The sequence below is a fragment of the Dendrobates tinctorius genome, unplaced genomic scaffold (assembly GCF_039654945.1).
Source record: "Dendrobates tinctorius isolate UK_male_01 unplaced genomic scaffold, ASM3965494v1 ptg000016l, whole genome shotgun sequence".
Lineage (NCBI taxonomy): Eukaryota > Metazoa > Chordata > Amphibia > Anura > Dendrobatidae > Dendrobates > Dendrobates tinctorius.
In genome coordinates this window covers 6084705-6105926 of record NW_027361684.1, presented here as the reverse complement: position 1 = coordinate 6105926, position 21222 = coordinate 6084705, and the positions used below count along the sequence as shown (strand labels likewise).

General features: G+C 41.5%; 1 protein-coding gene across 3 annotated transcripts in view; it reads left to right on the top strand.

Moving 5' to 3' along the window:
- Positions 1-21222, top strand: part of LOC141079413 (transient receptor potential cation channel subfamily V member 1-like) — a 182384-nt gene that overhangs the window by 64336 nt on the left and 96826 nt on the right. For all 3 annotated transcript variants that reach the window (XM_073565334.1, XM_073565332.1, XM_073565324.1), the window contains exon 3: positions 9191-9333. In XM_073565334.1, coding sequence (XP_073421435.1) covers positions 9191-9333 — 143 coding nt within the window. The remainder of the gene's footprint in view (positions 1-9190; positions 9334-21222) is intronic.

Genomic DNA, 21222 nt, shown 5'->3' with positions numbered 1-21222 from the left:
TCGCTCAATCATTAAATAGGTGCTATTCCACCGAGTGGCTTGATCCACATTTGCTCTTTTTCCAGCATGTCTCATCGAGATGCAAACAATTTTAGGGGCTCTGGCAGAAATTACCAATTTCCTCACTTATTTCCTCACTTTGCCAGTCAGAGTTCTTGCATGTCCATCTTGCAGACTATCTCTTATTGCTAGCTGCAGCGTGTGCACAACACAGCGCATGTAATGAATATGAGAAAGCTTTGAAGCAGCTTCAACAAGATAATCTAATTGTAAAGAATCATTTTGCTGTAGTAATATATCTGTTTGTTACTCCATTATGGGAACAGGACTGTGGCCTTCCATCTCAAATATACTGAATCTGACGTTTTCTTTTAGCTGCTGTTCACCTTCATTATTTGCATTCATCAGTTTAATTGTACTTATCATGTTTGAAGCATTATCAGTTACAATAGCAAGAACCTGTTCTTTTTTGAGTTCATAATTTTGCAGAACTTTTTCCACTAAGGCCTGGAGAAACTGGCTGGTGCGATGAACTTTAGTATCTTTTACTGCCAGTGTCTTGGTAACAATTTTCTTGTTGTCACAAACAAATCGAACGTTGTTATCAAAAAGTTCTCTCTGTGACATGTGCAGGCATCCATTTTAAGAAATCTAAAGTGTCTCTTTAGAGTCTTTTTAAGTTCTTCCTTTTGTTTAAGGGTTTCTTCAATCACTAATTTTCAAATACTTTCGCTTACCAGAGAAACACCAAGTTTGCGGGCAATTTCTCTGTTAAGAGCTGTGAAAGCTGGGCGTGCAAATAATGATAATGGTACGCCGTCCTTCACAACAAGCTCAATGAGCTGTCTTTTAAACATATCTGCTGTCATTGATACAGTAAGGGCTCATACTCACATGCGAGAAACTCGGATGAGTCTCGCACGTCAATACCCGGCACTGCCACCGGCACTCAGATCAGAGCGTTCAGTTGCATGTATTTCATAGATGCTCATGAGGAGAACATAATTTTACCTCTATACAAGTCACTAGTGCGACCACACTTAGAATACTGTGTACAGTTCTGGTCTCCGGTGTATAAGAAAGACAGCTGAACTAGAGCGGGTGCAGAGAAGAGTGACCAAGGTTATTAGGGAACTGGGGGGTCTGCAAAACCAAGACAGGTTATTACACTTGGGGTTATTTAGTTTATTTTGTTTGGAAAAACTAAGGCTAAGGGGTGATCTTATTTTAATGTATAAATATATGAGGGGACAGTATAAAGACCTTTCTAATGACCTATTTACTCATAGATCTGAGACAGGGACAAGATTGCATCCTCTATGTCTGGAGGAAAGAAGGTTTAAGCATAATCACAGACGCGGATTCTTTACTGTAAGAGCAGTGAGACTATGGAACTCTCTGCCATATGATGTTGTAATGAGTGATTCCCTACTAAAATTTAAGAGGGGACTGGATTGCCGTATGTGGAGTCGGGAAGGAATTTTTTCCCCAATGTGGAGCTCACTGTTTGCTACATGTTTTTTTTTGCCTTCCTCTCTATCAACATATTAGGGCATGTAGGTTAGGATATGGGTTGAACTAGATGGACTTAGGGTACCGTTACACCTAGCGATGGACCAGCGATCCGGACCAGCGATATGACGCGGTCAGGATCGCTGGTGCATCGCTAGGTGGTCGCTAGTGAGCTGCCACTCAGGCAGATCTCACCAGCGACATCGCTGGGGACGGGGATCGCTACTTACCTGTCAGACGCGGTGATCCTGCGTCCTCCCGCCCGGCTCCACACATCGCTCGTCGTCACAGCAGGAAGCGCCGCAGGAAGTGACCGACGAGGAATGGTCCAGCAGCTTCTCGCGCGATCAGCGATAACCAGCGGGGGAGCCGGTCGGAGGTAAGTATCACATGCAGCAATATCGCTAGCAATATCGCTGCAATGTCACAAAATCGGTGACTTTACAGCGATATTGCTAGCGATATCGCAGTGTGTAACGGGGGCTTAAATGTTGGTATATGCAACAGTTGTGAACTTCTTTGTTTATGTAAAGGAGGACTTTATGCTGCTCTGACAATAGATGGCATTGTTGTGTAAAGTTTCATGCTTAATGTATTGTAAAAGAAAAGGTCTCTCTTGTACTTTCAGTTTTGTTTTACTTCTTCCTGGTGCAGCACTGAATGACTGCGCATTTTTCCTTTACCTCATGTTCTGAGAAGTAAAAGCTTGCCATCTCATGTAATCTGCTCTGTGAAGTTTCTACTGCAACTGTGGGTATCCAGAAGCTGTGCACACTTAAAGTCTACCTTCAACCTTAATAACTATGTTACTATGTATTTCTATGCAGCTGAACGCACCGATCCGAGAGCCGGCGGCAGTGCCGGGTATTGACGTGCGAGACTCGTCCGAGTTTCTCGCATGTGAGTATGAGCCATAAGATTGTGACTTGCAAAACATCTTGTAAGTGATGTTTCAGATGCTCTTTCCTTCTCTTTTGCCTGGCGGGAAGTGCTGGGCACTGGTTGTTGCAAATGACTATTTAGATTGGAAACTCGTAAGAGTATTTTTTATCACTGCCTAAGTATGCACTGATATTGAGCTCACAGCATTTGCTTTCATCTGTCATACATTGACACACAAAATATTTTTTTATCTGGAGATCATGTGGAGTGCTCAAATACAGCTGACTTCATAGGAAGCTTCTTAGGTATTTTGGAATCATATAAATTCTCTCTCAAAATAATTTTGTCCTATAAAAAAATAACGTATATTGTAATTCCTGCAAGAACAGGGAATCATGTATAATTTTGGATATAAATACAGCAAACTTTCCATAAATTAATAGGACAGATGATAAATGATAGCTTTACTCTGAACTTTCAATCTCAGGCATTTCTCAGGGTACAGCTCAGTAAATGTTTCACATCATGATGCTTCACAGTCTATGAAGAAGGGTGAAGGAAGTTTGTGCTGAATCATACCCCAGAAAGAGACTGAATCCGCTAGCAGAGCTAATAACATGAAGAACATCAGATCAACTAACCTCTCCAAACATGAGCTCAGTGCAAAAGCATACTAAAACATGAAGCATACAGAGAAAACATACACGGGACTATTAATTTATGCATAGTTTATTGAAAGATTAGATATGCTTCAAAAAGCACCTGTCTTAATCCTGTTTTGCTGTTCACGCTAGTAGTTCTTGAGTGCAGCGTTGCAGGAATTCCTTATCTGTACCTTTTTGCTCTGATCTGTAGAGAAGGAGCTTTACTACTGAGCATATACATAAAGTGCAGCACAGATTCATCTCAACTAAAAGCCGAGATCCTTAGATCAGGAATAGAACAGACATTTCTAGGACACTTCATAACTTTCCCAAATTCTTATGAAAAAATATTCAGCACATACTGCATTTTTAAATACTGTACCCATTTTGTTATATACAGTGACAAACAAAAGGGTAACAGTGTTTTGAATGTTTGATTTGCACGCTCCATATCTCACCACCCACTTCTGATTCGATCGTGGGAATGAAGTCATTTTATATATTGTATAATCATCTTGGCTATCCTACACATAAATTTGACTTGCAACTATTTAGCATATGCTTAGTTATACCGATTCTTGTCATGACACTGCATTGTTACTGTTTTGCTCCAAGTGGTGAAAAATCTTTTCCTTCTTGTATACTACAAATTCCAACCTGTTCTCACATTTGCTAATAGCTCAGTGTATTATTAGGTTGATTCTCAAATGAAAGGTCGCTGGTTCGAATTGAGGTGCAGCCATGAAGAAAATTTCCCAAGAAAACAGCATCATTCAGCTCATCGATAGCAGCCTTTTGGCCAAGAAAATTGCCAAACTGCATCATGTGAGTGCCATGACAGTTGGAAGAATATGAAATAAAATCTGTCCATCCATTCAGAAGCAAAGAGGTGGATGTCCACGTCTATCAGTTCTGGCACTGCAAACACGGCAGTGAATATCGCTCGTAAGCTTTGTAATAGTGAGATCACAGACGTCCATACAAGATAGTGTGACAAACTTTACACAAGTCTGGAATGGTGGCCCAAAAATGGCGAAGAAGCCTCAACTTCAATATCATAAGAAGTGTTGGCTCCAGTTTGCAAAAAACTATGACAGTTGAAGATCGGAAACGGGTGAATTGGAGCGATGAGATGAAAGTCAATAGACTAGGCTCTGATGGGTGCAAATGAGTCTGGAAGAAACAAGGGAAAAAAGGGCTAATGGATCGAAAAATTGAAGGAACTGTCAAGTTCGGTGGAGGCAGCCTGATGATACGGGGTTATTTCACAGCCAAAGGCATTGAATACTTGACCAGGATCGATGGTGATCTCAATGCTGAGCTATATGCAGATATCCTACAAGGCGAGTTATTTCGCACACTCGAGTACTGTGGGTATGAAAAGGAAGACACAGTGTACTAGCAAAGCAATGACCCAAAGCAAACGTTGAGATTGGCGAAGAAATGGTTCAATGACAATGAAGTAGAGGTGCTGGATTGGCCCCCACAGTCCCCAGACTTCAAACCAATAGGACACTTGTGGTAGAGTTGAAGAAAAACTTGTATACGTACCCAAGTGAGTCAACCAGTATGTACCAACTTTGGGAACGTGTAGAAGAGACCTGGGATCAGATTTCCGTTTAGACCTACAGTATATGACTCTGATTGAGATCGTGCCCAGAAGAATTCAGGCAGTTTTGAAAGCCAAAGGTGGATTTACAAAATACTAAGAAAATACTAACATTAATATTTAATATTTTTTTATTGTTAGTCGCGCATCTGGGCGTGCTCGTATATTATGTTAGAGTCCCTGAGGCTATATGATTTGTGGCTGTTAGACAGCCGCAACAATGCAGGGATTTCCTGTTTGTTAGGGAATCCCCACGTGTTGCGGCTGTTTAACAGCTGCAAATCATGCAGCCGGCAGGAACTTGAACATAATTTAAGGGCACTCCCAGATGCTCAGATAACACCCGAGCGTGAGTGTATAAGACGTTATCTGAGCATGTTCGCTCATCACTACACATAACTTAATTTATGGACAGCAATGGTTACATTTCTTTGCCTGTGTGGATTGGATGGGTTGTTACTGACATCTTGTGAGAATTTCATGTCAATAGCACCTTAACATCTTTTTTACTTAGAAAATTGGTGACGTGTTCAATACTTATTTCACCACTGTATATCTCCCCAATACTAGTTATTAATGCAAGTTTAAATCCTGGTACATCATTAAAAGTCAATAAACTAAACCTCAATTCTTCCTTTACACTGCACATTGCTATAAAAATCCCCAAATACAATAGCTCTTCACATACAGTATAATTATTTTGTGATATGTATAATTGTATTGTTTTTATAACATAGATGATAGAAATATAATTATATAGAATATGATTACATTATTGCTGCCAAACAATTATTAGTATTAATTATCCAAGTATACTAAATATAGTTATTACCAGTTCTTGCCACACCTTGTACACACTGGATGTTATGCATCTGACTACCTTGTGAGAATTTAAGTACATGGACAGTGATTCTTCACAGAGACACTTAATACCTCCCTTAATTAGACATTTGTCACATTAATCTAAAAGAAACTCAATTTTGTTAAAAGACTAGCAAACAAAACCTCTTCTTTAGCAAATCCATAATATCAAAACTGTCAGAAACCAAGAGAAATAAATCTTTAGCCTCTGTGTCCGTGATCAGACCTGTATCTTGATGGTTTGGCTAATGACTGACAAAGTCAAAAGTTTACATACATTTCATTAGAATTTGGTACCATTGCCCTTAAACTGATTGCCTTGGGTCAAACGTTTAGGATATCCTAACACAAACATCTCACAATAGTTGGTCGGAAATTTGGGCCCATTCCTCCTGATAAAACTAGTGTAACTGATCCAGGATTGCACACACCTGCCTTTTCAGCTTTGCCCATACATTTTCAATAGGATTGAGATCAGGGCTTTGAGATACTTACTCGAAATCATTGACTTTGTTCTCCTATAGCCACTTTGTTACCATTTTGGCAGTATGCTTCAGGTCGTTGTCCATTTGGAAGACCCATTTCCGCCCAAGCTTTAACTTCCTGGCTGATGTCTTGAGATGTTGCCTCAGTTTTGCCACATAATCTTCTTTTTTCATGATGCCATCTATTTTGTGAAGTGCACCAGTCCATCCTGCAGCAAAACAACTCCACAACATGATGCTGCCACCCCCGTGTTTCACAGTTGGGATGGTGTTCTTAGGCTTCCAAGTTTCTTCCTTTTTCCTCCAAACGTAATGATGGTCATTATTCCCAAAAAGTTCAATTTTAGTTTCATCAGTCCACAGGACATGTCTCCAAAAATTAAAGTCTTTGTTCCTGTGTGCACTTGCAAACATTAATCTGGATTTTTTCTTTTGGAGTAATGACTTCTTCCTGGCAGAGTGGCTTTTCAACCCATGTTGATATATTACTCGTTTCACTGTGGATATTGACACAATCTTACCAGCTTCCGCCATCATCTTCACAAGGTGTTTTGCTTTTGTCCTTGGGTTGATATGCACATGTTGGACCAAAGCACGTTCATCTCTGGGACACAGAACATGTCTCCTTCCTGAGCGACATGATGGCTGGACATTCCCATCTTGTTTGTATTTGCGTATAGTTGTTTGCACAGATGAACACGGCACCTTCAGGTATCTTGGAATTGTACCCAAGGATGAGCCAGACTTGTGCAAGTCCACAATTCTCTTCCTGATATCTTGGCTGATTTCTTTAGAGTTTCCCATGATACTACACAAAGAAGCAGTGTGTTTCAGGTGTGCATTAAAATACATCAAGAGGTGTGTCTCTAATTAACTCAGATGTTGCAAAAAAAACATGACTTCATCATATGAGCAGTCCGGAATTGTTTAAAGGCATAGTAATCTTAGTGTATGTAAACTTTTGACTTAGCAGCAAGTAATAAAAATGCCTTAAAACATTCTCTCTCATTATTCTGGCATTTGGCAAATATTAATAATTATGATAATCCTAATTGTCCTGAAATGGTATAGGTTTATTCTGATTTCATGTCAGACATTGAGAAAAACATGCATATGTTTCTTTTTATATAGTGTATGCAAACTTCTGGTTTCAACTGTAAATAAGCAGCAATAGTGCATGAGAATAATATAGGGTACTTAGTTAACATAATTTTGATAGCAAAAATGCAAAAACCATCCCACCACTTCACGGTGACCCTAATCAGGATGGTCCTAACCTCTAATATTAAAACCTTACTCTTTGTCAAATGACATGCAGATCTGACAATGGAGCAAAGAAGGAAGGTAGAGGCATGAAAGGGGTTGTCTTTGTAATTTGTTAAAATTGCAAGGTATTTATAAAAAACAAGCAATTTTACTACTTATTAAAAATGCTTCAGAATGATTTCTAATTTTATAGTGTACTGTTTGTTGCCTGTTTATCACAGGTGGTCGGTTTCCTAGGCAAGGAGCATATAGGTTGCAAGCTATTTGCTATACAAATTGCAACCCTAACCAAAAAAAAAAAAAAAAAAATTGCATTATTTTGTATGGTCCAGATATTTATTTTTTTTGCTATTTGTAATATATTCCATGTTTAATAGATACAAGTTTTTAGAATGTATTCTTGGGGTTGTTTTAGTGTTACTAGTGCAAACATTGAGATGAGTCATCCATATCTAAAGTTTGCAAAACACAAATTATTCTGTTCCGAACATTTCAAGGTTCTTCCTTTATTTGTGATGAAGAACTAGGAACTCAAATAATTAAATTTATGTAGTCTCTAATGGTGCAAATAATGAAATGACTGCAGGTTCACTTATCTTTTATGACAAATTGTTATGTTGTGTTGTGAATCAATGTATCTAAAGGAAAATGAAGCTATGTAGATGTTTTCCATTAAATATATTCTACCACTTTTTGTCTACAACTTCTTCACCTCTTTATGTGTCTTCATGGTAATAAACTAGAGACAAAGCCTTCATAGCTTCCAGTCATAGTCACTTCCATCTTGTCACTGCTTTTTGCTAATCTACATTTGTTAGTTTGATAGATTATGGGTGAATTCAATCAAATAAATGATAGTTCACAGTACGTCGTAGCATCACAGGGTTAACTTTACCCACAATGGAGGCGCACATCAAATCCAAGGAGTCCTTCCGGGAAAGCGTCCAAACATCACATAAACACTAAGGACAGCGCCTCACAGGTTGGTGAATATTACATCTCCTTTATTCTGCCTTCTGTAGCAACGTTTTGATCGAACATGATCTTTATCAAGCTTGATAAAGATCATGATGGATCGAAACATCGCTACAGAAGGCAGAATTTGGGCCCCGTTACACACTTCAAAGTCCCAGCGATCCCACCAACGATCCGACGTGGATGGGATCGCTGGGACATAGTTAGCTGATCGCTGGTGAGCTGTCACATAGACTCACCAGTGATCAGGACCAGTGAGCAAGCTGGTATCCAGGGTAAACAGTGGGTATCTAAGAGCCGCGCTACTCTTAGTTACCCGCTGTTTAGCCTGGATACCAGCTCCCAGTGTCGCTGATCGTTGGTCTCTCGCTGTCACATGCAGTGATGTGTGCTGCCCAGCGGGAGACCAACGATAGAATTATGGCCCAGACCACTAGGCAACCAAACTGGTGACGTTGCAACGATATCGTTCACAATATCGTTGTGCGTAACGGGGCCTTAAAGGAGATGTAATATTTACCAACCTGTGAGGCGCTGTCCTTATTCTTTATGTGAGATTATGGGTGAATTGTCAACTGGCCAATTACTTATGGTATTCATGTTCTACATGGTCCTCAAGGACTGGACTACTTTGAATAACTTGATAGTTGAGCTTTGCCATAGACCACCAGAGACTTTGAAACATTATACAGGGCTGTTGTTTGGATTCTTTTTGCCCAGGCCTCAATTTTTTTTTTATTTTGGATGGTTTATCAAGGAAGTAGGGACATATGGAATAAATAAGACTGCATGATGAGGCTTTCTGTCTCCATTAAGATAGAGCTACCTATAATAATATATAAACATAAGTAATTACATTGGCAGTCCATATATCAGATACACAAACCATTTGTCCTACTCAGTCAAACCTCTGTATAACCCAAGTATTTAGGTAAATAATACTTTTATATTGACAGCGCTCCTAACACTGATCCTAAAGATGCCTACTCAAGAGACAGAATCTTTGCTGCAGTGACTAATGAAGATACTGAAGACCTGGCTGGACTGGAAAGATACCTGCAAACACAGATGAAGAAGCTAACTAATGCTGAATTCAAAGGTAATGGAAGATGTTGGCATCTTACTCATTTGTACACAGTGATGTAGGGCAGAATGATGTAATATTCAGACTACATGCTATCTGACATCATCAAATTGCTGTTTGGATTTTACATAGCAAAAACCTTTACGCGAGACTCTCCTATGGCTAAAGTGGTTGTCCCAATACTGCAAGTTGGGACAATGTTATAATGGAGAGATCCTATAAACAATGAATGGAGTAGTGGCAGGCATAAAGGGCAACTTGTTTATTCTAATGAGGCATTTCTGGTTTCTGAATCAGTGGGGCTACCGTGGATAGGTGATGACTAATCAGGAGCAAAGCAATTCTAAACAAATTAAATTAATTTTGAGTATACCAAAGTTCAGGGTTTCTGAAGAATCTGAATTTTTGTCTATTTGATTTGCATAAATCTAGCAAATTGGTGGCCAGCAAGTTGTCGTTTTTCTGGATTCATATTGGCCAGAAAGTGGTTAAAATAATAAAATATCATACTCACCTTTCGCCTCACATGTCCCTGCTGTTGCAGCTTGACTAATGGTTCCTAGATTCCTAAGTCACTAGCTCTGACTCTGGTCTCCACGCACTCTTCGCCATTTCTTCTTGTGCCAGCTGGGCTTTGGAGCAAGTTCTGACATCATGACGTGCACCACATGGTCAAATGGGGTACACACGGCACAATGTCATAACGTGTGTTGAGGCCTGGCAAGCCCCGGATGTGAAGGAGAAGAATGAAGAGGAGGTGAGAGCCAGAGCAGGTGCTTTAGGAAGTCAGATTACGGAACAGCAGTGAGCTGCGGCTGCAGGGATTGGTGAGGGGCTAGGTAAATATGATATTTTATTGTCTTTCAACCTAATTCTGGCCAATCATGCTTTGGGGTTTGGAGAGCATCATAACCAGATGTTTTGAACAGCAGTGGGGGGCAGATTCAACTTGCATTGAATAGATTCAAAGAAAATCAGAATCAAATTTACAGGCCAAAATCGAGTGGATCTGCTGAATTCACATTTTGCCAACTTCGCTCATGTCTAGTGATAACTTGCTACGCTGAGACAAACCCTTTAACTACATTTGGGGCAGTTTATTTAAAAAAACAAATCAATCTGAATGAAAGGTTCCTTACTGTTAACTGGAACTATTGTTTATTGTATAGTCTAGAGCTGAAATCACCCAGAGTTCCTTGCAGTACGCATGTCTGAATTTGCTCTGGTTATTGGAAATCCAGCTAAGCTGTTGGGGTGTGCAGGATGACTCGATTGAAAAGATCAGCTTGCACATTAAAAAAAATGTATAGTTTTTGTAAATTTTTCCAGCAAGCAAAATAATTGGCGTTTGTTACGATATTACGTAGAAGCAAAAAAAAAAATGTTATCTCAAAGTCCATAATTGGATAAGTTTTGCTTGTTACAACATTTCAAACAGCTAAGTGGGATGACTCTGGACTTTCACTTAAAATTAGTGTTGTTATTAAATTGCTTAGTACATTATGTAATTCAGTTTTCGCTCCGGATTAATTTCTAACACTTAAAGGATTATTTCAGGGCTTTTATCTGTTCTTTATAATGAGACTTCCTGAAAAGGCACTTTGTCTGAGCCGAGCCCAGTCATATGAGGATGCATCAGCTGATGCTCTCTAGTGTTTGCCAGATGATTATACTGTGTCTTATCCCTACAGAAGTCTTCAGTTAAGGATTACAGGCAGCACAAATAATACCAGATGTGTTTTGGATTTGGACATTATTAAAAGGGTTCTCTGATATAAACGAGTTTGGGCCAAACACCCAGTTATGCGTCAAAAGATAATGGCTCCAAAATCTGGATCCCATCAATGAGCTGTGCCAGCGTGCACACACAATAGAGCACATCTGTGCAAAAACAGTGTATGGGCCCCTTGCTCCCCATTATTATCATCATAGAACACCTCCATAAGTCTCTATAACATTGCATCAGTAATTATTATATGCAGGCTAAAAAATAGTTGGAAGCTGCTGCTGACTCTTAGGCTGTGTGCCCACGTTGCGTGTTAAAACGCATACCGAAAACCGGACTCCTTCCCAGAAATCACGCTTTTTTTCCCGCGCGATTTCACTGCGATTTTACCGCGATTCTGTTCGCGATTTTCTCAAGCACTTTCCAAGCGATTTGAAGCATCGCTTGGAAAGTGATTGACAGGTTGGTCACACTCGTCAAACATAGTGTTTGACGAGTGTGAGCAGCTTTTTACTATTGAGGCCGCCTATGCGGCCTCAATAGTAAAAGATAAAATGTTAAAAATGATAAAAAAAATAAAAAATCGGGGTATATTTACCTTCCGACGTCCCGTGCTGCCATCCCGGGTCTCAGCGTTCCCAGTAATGCCTTGCGAGACCTGTGATAACGTTGGTCTCGCGTTACTATAGCGATCTCGTGAGACCGCGAGAGTCACGCGAGACTACGTCATCACAGGATCTTGCCGCAAGGCATTACTGGGAACGCTTAGGCCGGGAATGCAGCGCGGGACGTCGGAAGGTAAATATACCCCGATTTTTTATTTTTATTCTTTTTTTTACAGGGGTATGGTACCCAGGGCCTGGAGGACAGTCTCCTCTCCTCCACACCTTGGGTACCAACCGCACATGAGACGCTTAACTTCCCGCATGGTGGGCATAGCCACATGCGGGAAGTAAGCGATTCTCATGCATTCCTATGGGTGCGGAATCGCGGCAATTCTTTGCGATTCCGCACAAAAGAATGACCATGCTGCGATTTTTTCCGCGATGCGATTCCGCCGCAGAAAAAAGCGCAGCATTAGCACAGCATGTGCGGAATGCCATAGGAATGCATGGGGGGTGTTCTGTACACGATTTTTAAACGTTTTTGCTGCGTTTTCGCGGCAAAAACGCTTAAAAATCGCTACATGGGCACACAGCCTAAAGGTGTAAATCACAGTTAAACAACGCTAGAGAAAATGGAGTAACTTAAGCAATACCCATTATATGTGTGAATATTCACTGATTAATTACATAAATCTTGTTACAAATGTGAATAGATAAAGGAATTTTCAATAAAAAACATATTTTTTTTAATGCACAAAGATAATATCTTATGCAGGACTTAGTACCACAGGGGGGAATCTCCCGGGAGCATTTAGAGGTGTCAAAAATGGCAGCTTCACAGAGTTAGCAGATGGTTGTAACTAGAAGGAATATTTCCTATTTTCTGTATTTAGACAAGAAGGGAGGGGTAAAGACACAGGGAATTTGAAATCCACAACTTGGCTCATCGTCCATTCACAGAGAGCAACCTTTGAATGGGCCAATCCAGGTAATCTTGGAAATAGAATCTTGCGATCATGACTAAAAAGCTGGGTGACACAAAGAGAAGTGCTCACGTGGGGGCTGCCTAAGGACTGATGCGATCTATGATTCACTTCTCCTTCCCTCAGGAAAACAGACAATAACTATAGACGGAAACACATTACACCTTATAAAATTTATAATGACCATGGACAAGATAAAGATCCCCAATTCACATCAGGACTACAAGATCCCATGTACTTTCAGCTTCATCATATCTATCGTTGTGTACTTAATTATTTGTACTAAATGTCCAACTGGGTGTCTGTATGTGGGGGAGACCGGGCAAAAACTGAGAACAAGGATGAATTCTCATCGCCACACAATAAAGAAAAAGAATGGATCTACCTGTGGCAAAACATTTTTGTATCCCTGGTTATAGCACCATAGACATTAAATTACTGGTATTGAACGGTAACCTCACATCTCAGAGAGAGAGAAGAGTCTGTGAGTACAAATTCATGACGACCCTTGACACTCTCAATGCAGGAATGAATGTGTCGCATGGATATATGTCTTTTTACATCAATAAAGGAATTTGCTCCTAAGACCTTGTGGGGCATCACAACACAGAACCAGACCACAATCAGAGGACAGTAAAACTTTCACTCCTAATCTATGAACTGTTCCAATATTTATGTCTATCCCTCTCCCATAATGATAATTCTGCTTCACGTCACTTGTCTCATTTATTGCATTTTTTCTGTGCTGTGTTGTGCATAAATATGTGATTCTTCAGATTTTGTATTAGTCAATGCCTGAAGAAGAGACCTGAGTAGTCTCGAAAGCTTGCAATTTGTTACCATCTTTTCAGTTAGCCATTAAAAGGGGATGCTGATGCATTCTCTTTAAAGGTGAAACTAGATGATGCAAATTGCTTGATACTTGGATGATCAGATATTTTATTCTGTCATAAAAATCATCGTTATTGGCAGCACATCGCTCTTTGTAACCAAGAGATGTGCTATCAACAACATAATGCTGTATGAGGACAGAACAATTGTATTAACCCCTTACCTACAAATGACGTAATATTCCGTCCATGTGACCATGGACCTAATTACCATGGATGGAATATTACGTCATCGCGATCAGCGGCGCCCACGTGGTGAGCGCCGCTGATCGCGGCCGAGTGTCAGCTAATTATCATAGCTGACACCCGGCACAATGTGTCAGGGGCGGTCACGGACCGCCCCGGCACGTTAACCCCTTGCACACCGCGATCAAACACGATCGCGGTGTATCGGGGGTTAAAGGGAAGCATCGGCAGGGAGGGGGCTCCCTCCTTGCTTCCCTGAGCCCCCCACGGCAGCGCAATGTGCAGCGCTGCTGCGGGGGACTCCTTTCCTGCAGGTCCCCGGATCCAATATGGCGACGGGGGCCTCCGGGGGCCTGCAGGAAGCTGGCTTCCTCAGTGCCTGCAAAGCGCAGGCATGAGGAAGCCTGTGCAGTGCCTGTGACAGATCGCTGATCTGTCACAGTGATCTGTGATGTGACAGATCAGCGATCTGTCACAGGACAGTGATGTCCCCCCTGGGACATTGTAATAAAGTAAAAAAAAATTAAAGAAAAGTGTAAAAATAATTTTAAAAAAATCGCCAAATAAATTAAAAAAAAAAAAAAAAAAAATATTCCCCAATAAATTCATTTTTTGGAAATAAAAAAAAACAAAAAACAATAAAAGTACACATATTTGGTATCGCCGCGTCCGTAATGACCTGCCCTATAAAACTGTCCCAATAGTTAACCCCTTAAGCAAACCCCTTAAAAAATAAAAATAAAAAACGAAGCCAAAAATAATGATTTATTATCATACCGCCGAACAAAAAGTGCAATAACGCGCGATCAAAAAGACGCATATAAATATCCATGGTACTGCTGAAAACGTCATCTTGTCCCGCAAAAAACGAGCCACCATACAGCATCATCAGCGAAAAAATAAAAAAGTTATAGCTCGCAGAATAAAGTGATGCAAAAATAATTATTTTTTATATAAAATTGTTTTCATTGCATAAAAGCGCCAAAACATAAAAAAACGACCTAATTGAAGTATCGCTGTAACCGTACTGACCCGAAGAATAAAACCGCCTTATAAATTTTACCGCACCCGGAACGGCGTAAACGCACCACCCAAAAGAAATTCATGAAACGCTGGTTTTTGTAAATTCTGCGTCCCAAAAAACGAAATAAAAAGCGATCAAAAAATGTCACATGCCCGAACATGATACCAATAAAAGCGTCAACTCGTCCCACAAAAAATAAGACCTCACATGACTCAGTGGGTCAAAATATGGAAAAATTATAGCTCTCAATATGTGGTGATGCAAAAACTATTTTTACAATAAAAAGCGTCTTTTAGCGTGCGACAGCTGTCAAACATAAAAACCGCCATAAATAGTAAATCAACCCCCCCGTTATCACCCCCTTAGTTAGGGAAAAATAATAAAATTAAAAAAATGTATTTATTTCCATTTTCCCATTAGGGTTAGGGCTAGGGTTAGGGTTAGGGCTAGGGTTAGGGTTAGGGCTAGGGTTAGGGTTAGGGCTAGGGCTAGGGTTAGGGTTAGAATTGGGGGTTTCCACTATTTGCTCACATCAGGTGCTCTCCAAACGCAACATGGCATCTGATCTCAATTCCAGCCAATTCTGCGTTGAAAAAGTCAAATGGTGCTCCTTCCCTTCCAAGCTCTGCCATGCACCCAAACAGTGTTTTACCCCCTCATATGGGGTATCAGCCTACTCAGGACAATTTGCAAAACAACTTTTGGGGTCCTATTTCTCCTGTTGCCCTTAGGAAAATAAAAATTTTGGGGCAAAAATATCATTTTTGTGGAAAAAAATTTTTTTGTTATTTTCACGCCTGGGCGTTATAAACTTCTGTGAAGCACTTGGGGGTTCAAAGTTCTCACCACACATCTAGATAAGTTCCTTGGGGGGTCTAGTTTCCAAAATGGGGTCATTTGTGGGGGGTTTCCACTGTTTTGGTACATCAGGGGCTTTCCAAACGCGACATGGTGTCTGATCTCAATTCCAGCCAAAAAAGTCAAATGGTGCTGCTTGCCTTCCGTGCTCTGCCATGTGCCCAAATAGTCATTTACACCCACATATGGGGTATCAGCGTACTCAGGACAAATTGCACAATAACTTTTAGGGTCCTGTTACCCTTGGGAAAATAAAAATTGGGGGTGAAAAGATCATTTTGTAGAAAAAATATGATTTTTTAATTGTACCGCTGTACATTATAAACTTCTGTGAAGCCCTTGTGGGTTCAAAGTTCTCACCACATATCTAGATAAGTTCCTTAGGGGGTCTAGTTTCAAAAATGGGGTCACTTGTGGGGGGTTTCCACTGTTTAGGTACATCAGGGGCTCTCCAAACGCGACATGGTGTCCGATTAGAATTCCAGCCAATTTTGCATTGAAAAAGTCAGACAGCGCTCCTTCCCTTCTGAGCTCTGCCATGCGCCGAAACAGTGGTTCCCCCCCACATATCAGGTATCAGCTTGCTCAGGACAAATTGCACAATAATTTTTGCAGTCCAATTTCTCCTGTTACACTTGGTAAAATAAAAAAAATTGAACCTGAAGTAATTTTTTTTGTGAAAAAAAGTTAAATGTTAATTTTTTTTAAATATTCAAAAAATTCCTGTGACGCACCTGAAGGGTTAATAAACTCCTTGAATGTGGTTTTAAGCACCTTAAGGGGTGCAGTTTTTAGAATGGTGTCACTTTTGGGTATTTTCTATCATATAGACCCCTCAAAGTGGCTTCAAATGTGATGTGGTCCGTAAAAATAAAATGGTGTTGCAAAAATTAGAGATCGCTGGTCAACTTTTAACCATTATATCTTACTAACAAATAAAAATTTTGGTTCCAAAATTGTGCTGATGTAAAGTAAACATGTGGCAAATGTTACTTATTAACTTTTTTGTGTGCCATATCTCTGTGATTTAAGGGCATAAAAATTCAAAGTTGGAAAATTGCGGAATTTTCAAGATTTTCGCCAAATTTCCGTTTTTCTCATAAATAAACGCAAGTTATATGAATGAAATTTTACCACTAACATGAAGTACAATATGTCACGAGAAAACAATGTCAGAATCACCGGGATCCACGGAAGCGTTTCAGAGTTATGACCTCATAAAGGGACAGTGGTCAGAATTGTAAAAATTGGCCCGGTAGTTAACGTGCAAACCACCCTTGGTAGTGAAGGGGTTAATAAGATAAGATAATCCTTTAATCGTCCCACCATGGGGAAATTCAGAGCATTACAACAGCAAGGCAGGAACAAGTACAGATACAGATGCATAAAGGCATTACATTGACAGTAGGTAGGTACATATACGAAAAAAAAAGATATAACCGGACTGTCACAACTTTGGATCTATCAGTTCACTGTTTGGGTCGTTCTCCGTTTTGGACAGTGCTGGTTATACAGCCTAACTGCAGCAGGAAGGAAGGACTTTCGATAGCGCTCCCTCTCACATTTAGGATGAAGTAGCCGGTCACTGACAGTACTGCAATAATATTTCTGTTTCTGTGAGTATTTGTCGGCCAATGTAAACAGGTCAGTTCACAATAGCCAGTTTACTTGGCTTGCGAAGTGCACTGTAAAGCAGATAAGATAATAACATTTAGGAACTCAACTTCCCGAATCTTATCATTGAGCTCTGTGGATGTCTTTTTTTCTTTTTACAACCATTGAAAGGTTATTTTAAAATTCTTTAATGATTAAAAATGGAAGGTACTTGTAAAAAAAGCCCTTTCCCTCATAAAGAACCAAAGGATTTTTTATTCTATTTATTGCCAAGGTTATTGACACTTCTGCAATCTATCATCAATGGTCAGTCTCCCAGGCAAAGAGTGCAGCGCTTACAAGCTTTTTGCGCTAGAGCTTGCACAGGCTGCTCTGAAGCTGGCTGGCCATCTTCAGTGCCTATTAACTCTTTCAATATTGCACAGGCAGATATGTCTATGTTTGCAGCATCAGAGAATGCACGCATTGAGTGTCCTGTGTGACGATGCCGCTCAAACTGACAATCAGTTCATTATCTCACTGCGCCAGCAATCGGAAAAATGGAAGGCAGTTAGAGAGGTGTGCTAGAGCAAACACATGATGATACAACCTCTTTAATCTTCTGAATAACTTATTATTTATTCAATTCAGGACAATAACTAAAATAAAAACAGTGTATTTTCATGTCTCACAGCAGTGCCGTGCCTGCGATGTCAGTGCTGCTATTCTCGGTGGGTGAGTTGTATCACATGTCTGTTGCAGCCAATGAGCATCCGTTGTTTGGCTGTAGCTCATCAATATTCTGTCATGGCAGAGATCTATTCAGTGTCGGCCTGGGGGGTTAGGGCCCACAAGTAACACTGTCATTGGGGTCCCACTTTTCACGTGCATACAAATATTACACTACCCTCATTCACAAATGTAACTACAACTCTATGTAATAATAAACTGGGTAGTTTGGTTAATGAATGACAAGATGCTACTTTTTTCTGTACGGAGTGAATCAACTAAATTATGCCAAGTACTGTCCCTACAATGGGGTTAAGGGCCCAGATCTGCACAGGGGCCCACCGGGGGATTCCCCTGTTACCCTATAAGCCAGTCCGAGCCAGCATCTATTCCAACAAAAGTGTAAGAGCTTCCGTCCATCAGCGCTTGCTGAGTGGCTGTAGCGAACAATGTAACATCATCCTTCAGGAATACTGGTGCTGACATTGACGGAATGGTACTGCTATGGGAGTGAGTATACACTTTTTATTTTAATTGGTTTCTTAAATTGATTAAGAGGATGTTGCCAGTAGTAGTCTACTCCTTTAAATGAAACACTATTTTTGCTTTATTTAGAAATATATTTTTCCATGTAGGTTTATTTGAAAAGGAAAAGTGTCCCCATCCTTCCTCATCTTGGATTCCAGCAGTAAAATTAAGATTTAAGTTTTATGCATGTATTACCTTCACAAACACTATTCGCCCCTGGCTCGTGTGCCTCAGATGCTACTGTAAAGGGGGACTCCATTTCCAGTCAGCAATGAGCTAAGCACAACACAGACAAACCATAGATGATCCCCATATCTAAAACAAAGCTTTACTATGCCACCACTCGCCATTTTACCAGGCCAGTGAATCACCTGCACTGGGCAACACACATGCACACCCAGCTTTCCCAAGCTCCTGACTAGAGATTTGTGGACCACTGGATCTTGGCATTCAGCCGAACAGTTAAAAAAAAGTTCAGATTCGGGTACCAGAAGAGTACCCGCCCCCATTCAATTGAATGGGAGGCCCGAACGTCCAATGTTTGCCACACTATCATGAACATTACTTCTGATCGGCGGTAAAGTGATTACCACGGGTCAGACAGCCGCGGTTCCCACGCTGTCAAATGACAGCATGAGCCCGCAGCTGTGATCGGAGGTAAAAAGGTTTACCTCCGGTTACTGGCGTTGGTTGATGGGACTACTGTTTCCATCAGCCAACGCCCGGTGCCGCCAATAATAGTGAGAGCAGGCGGCATACTTGGAAGTATTCATGGAAGTATTCATCAGCCTGTGCTGTGAATAAATAATTAGAAAAAAAACTGACTTGAGTTCCTCTGTATTTTTGATCACCCCTCCCAACAACATAACCTAAGTACTTGGCCTCTTCCCTCCCTATGGCACATTTTTCGAATTTACGGTGAACCCTGCATTTCCTAAAGCATCCAGAATCGCCTTTACCTTTGGCAGATGATTGGCCCAGTGTTAGGAACGGCGGAACGCACTAAATAAAAATAAATAATAAAGTGCGGTCGCCGCTCGGGGTCCACCGTGCATTAGGTGTTACACCGCTGCTAGGTAATGACAGACAAGCAATATGGCGGCATAATGCGCACGGGTTAGACTTCACCCGAAGTGAGCAAGGCGGGCTCTGTTCACACACAGAGGCGCCGCAACATAAACATACAAAAACGCTGAGCCTGTTAGAGTCACAGACCACAGGGAAATGCACACATGGTATCTGGTCACAGGAGCAGAACCCAAGGCAGAGGAGCTGCATCCGGCTAGACCTACCGTGTGTGCCGCATCGCTGCTGCGGACGCCAAGGAGGGCTGCAACTGCAGCGCGGCGTAGGACACAGCCGCTAGTCGACAAAGCTAGGAAGCAGGCGCAATGTCAGACGCTAGAGTAGAGGTGCGGTGTGCACAGTGGCAGAAGGCTTGCCACTGACTGGTGCTGACTGCTGCACTAATTCCCTATCCACATGCGTAATATCAGAGGGAAGGGGTTTCAAATGAGTCAGTCACCAGAGTCATACATCCGTCACCATTCACACATTTAGCTTGAAAAGTCTATACTAGCGCATGGCCAAACGGTCATGTGTGCCTTTTATAGCCGTGCGGGACCTTCCAGATCTCCGAGATGGACCAATGAGATCTGGAGCAGGACCTGGGCACATGACTCCCGATCTCCAATGGGAGAACGTCTCGTGAGCATGCCCAGTAGGAGCACAGAGGAACTTAGTCTCTGGAGTGGTCTGCTGCAAAGTAATCTCTGCAGTAGGTAGACAGCAGGAGACCGCAGAATGTGAGGCTCTGGAGACCGCAGAATGTGAGGCTCTGGATTCCTGCAGAGCAGACGCAGAAATCAGACGCCTAACACCCAGTTAGGGCTGAAGACCATAATATCATCAAGGTATGCTGCAGCATACTTCTTATGCAAAGCTAGGATCTGATACATAGCCCTCTGGAAGGTTGCCGGGAGCCCCCGCAGTCCAAAGAGCATTCTGGTGTATTGAAAACACACATCAGTCGTTGAGGAGGCCGTCTTCTCCTTGGCACTCTGGGACATGGTGATCTGCCAATAGCCCTTTGTCAGGTCAGGGGATGTAATGTACCTCGCGTATCCAAGTCTCTATATGAGTTCTTCCACATGAGGCATCGGGTAAGCACCAAAACTTGAGATTTCATTCAGCCTGTGGTAGTCGTTACAAAACCGCCACTCACCGTTGGGCTTTGGCATGAGGACGATGGGACTCGACAATCCACTTTTTGACTCCTTATCCTCATTTTATATCACCTCTCGACATGCTTCCGGAATTCTATACGGCTTGATGTTCACCCTTGCATGCAGTTCTGTCAACACATCATGCTCCACCACCTGCGTATGCCCTGGCAATTCCGAGAACAGGTCACGGTTCCGCTGCAACAGCTCCCGACACTGTTGCCTTTGGGCCAGCGTTAGGATCTCTGCAATGGTGACATCGTCCACTGTGGCTTTGGGTCTGGTTCCCAGGCAAGGGGTTTCCAGCGATTCCCAGTTTGCCAGGTCCTGGCTGGTGTACCTTGTAATTCACCTCGCCCAATTTTTCCACCACCTCATATGGCTAGGAACCACAACTTGGCTAGGAACTTGCTCTCCACCGTGGGGATAAGCACTAGCACGCAGTCCCCAGACTGGAATTGCTTCAGCCTCGCTGATTGGTTATACACCCTTGCCTGGGCCTCCTGTGCCTGGAGAAGATGCTCCTTCATGATAGGCATTACTTTTGCCATCCTCTCATG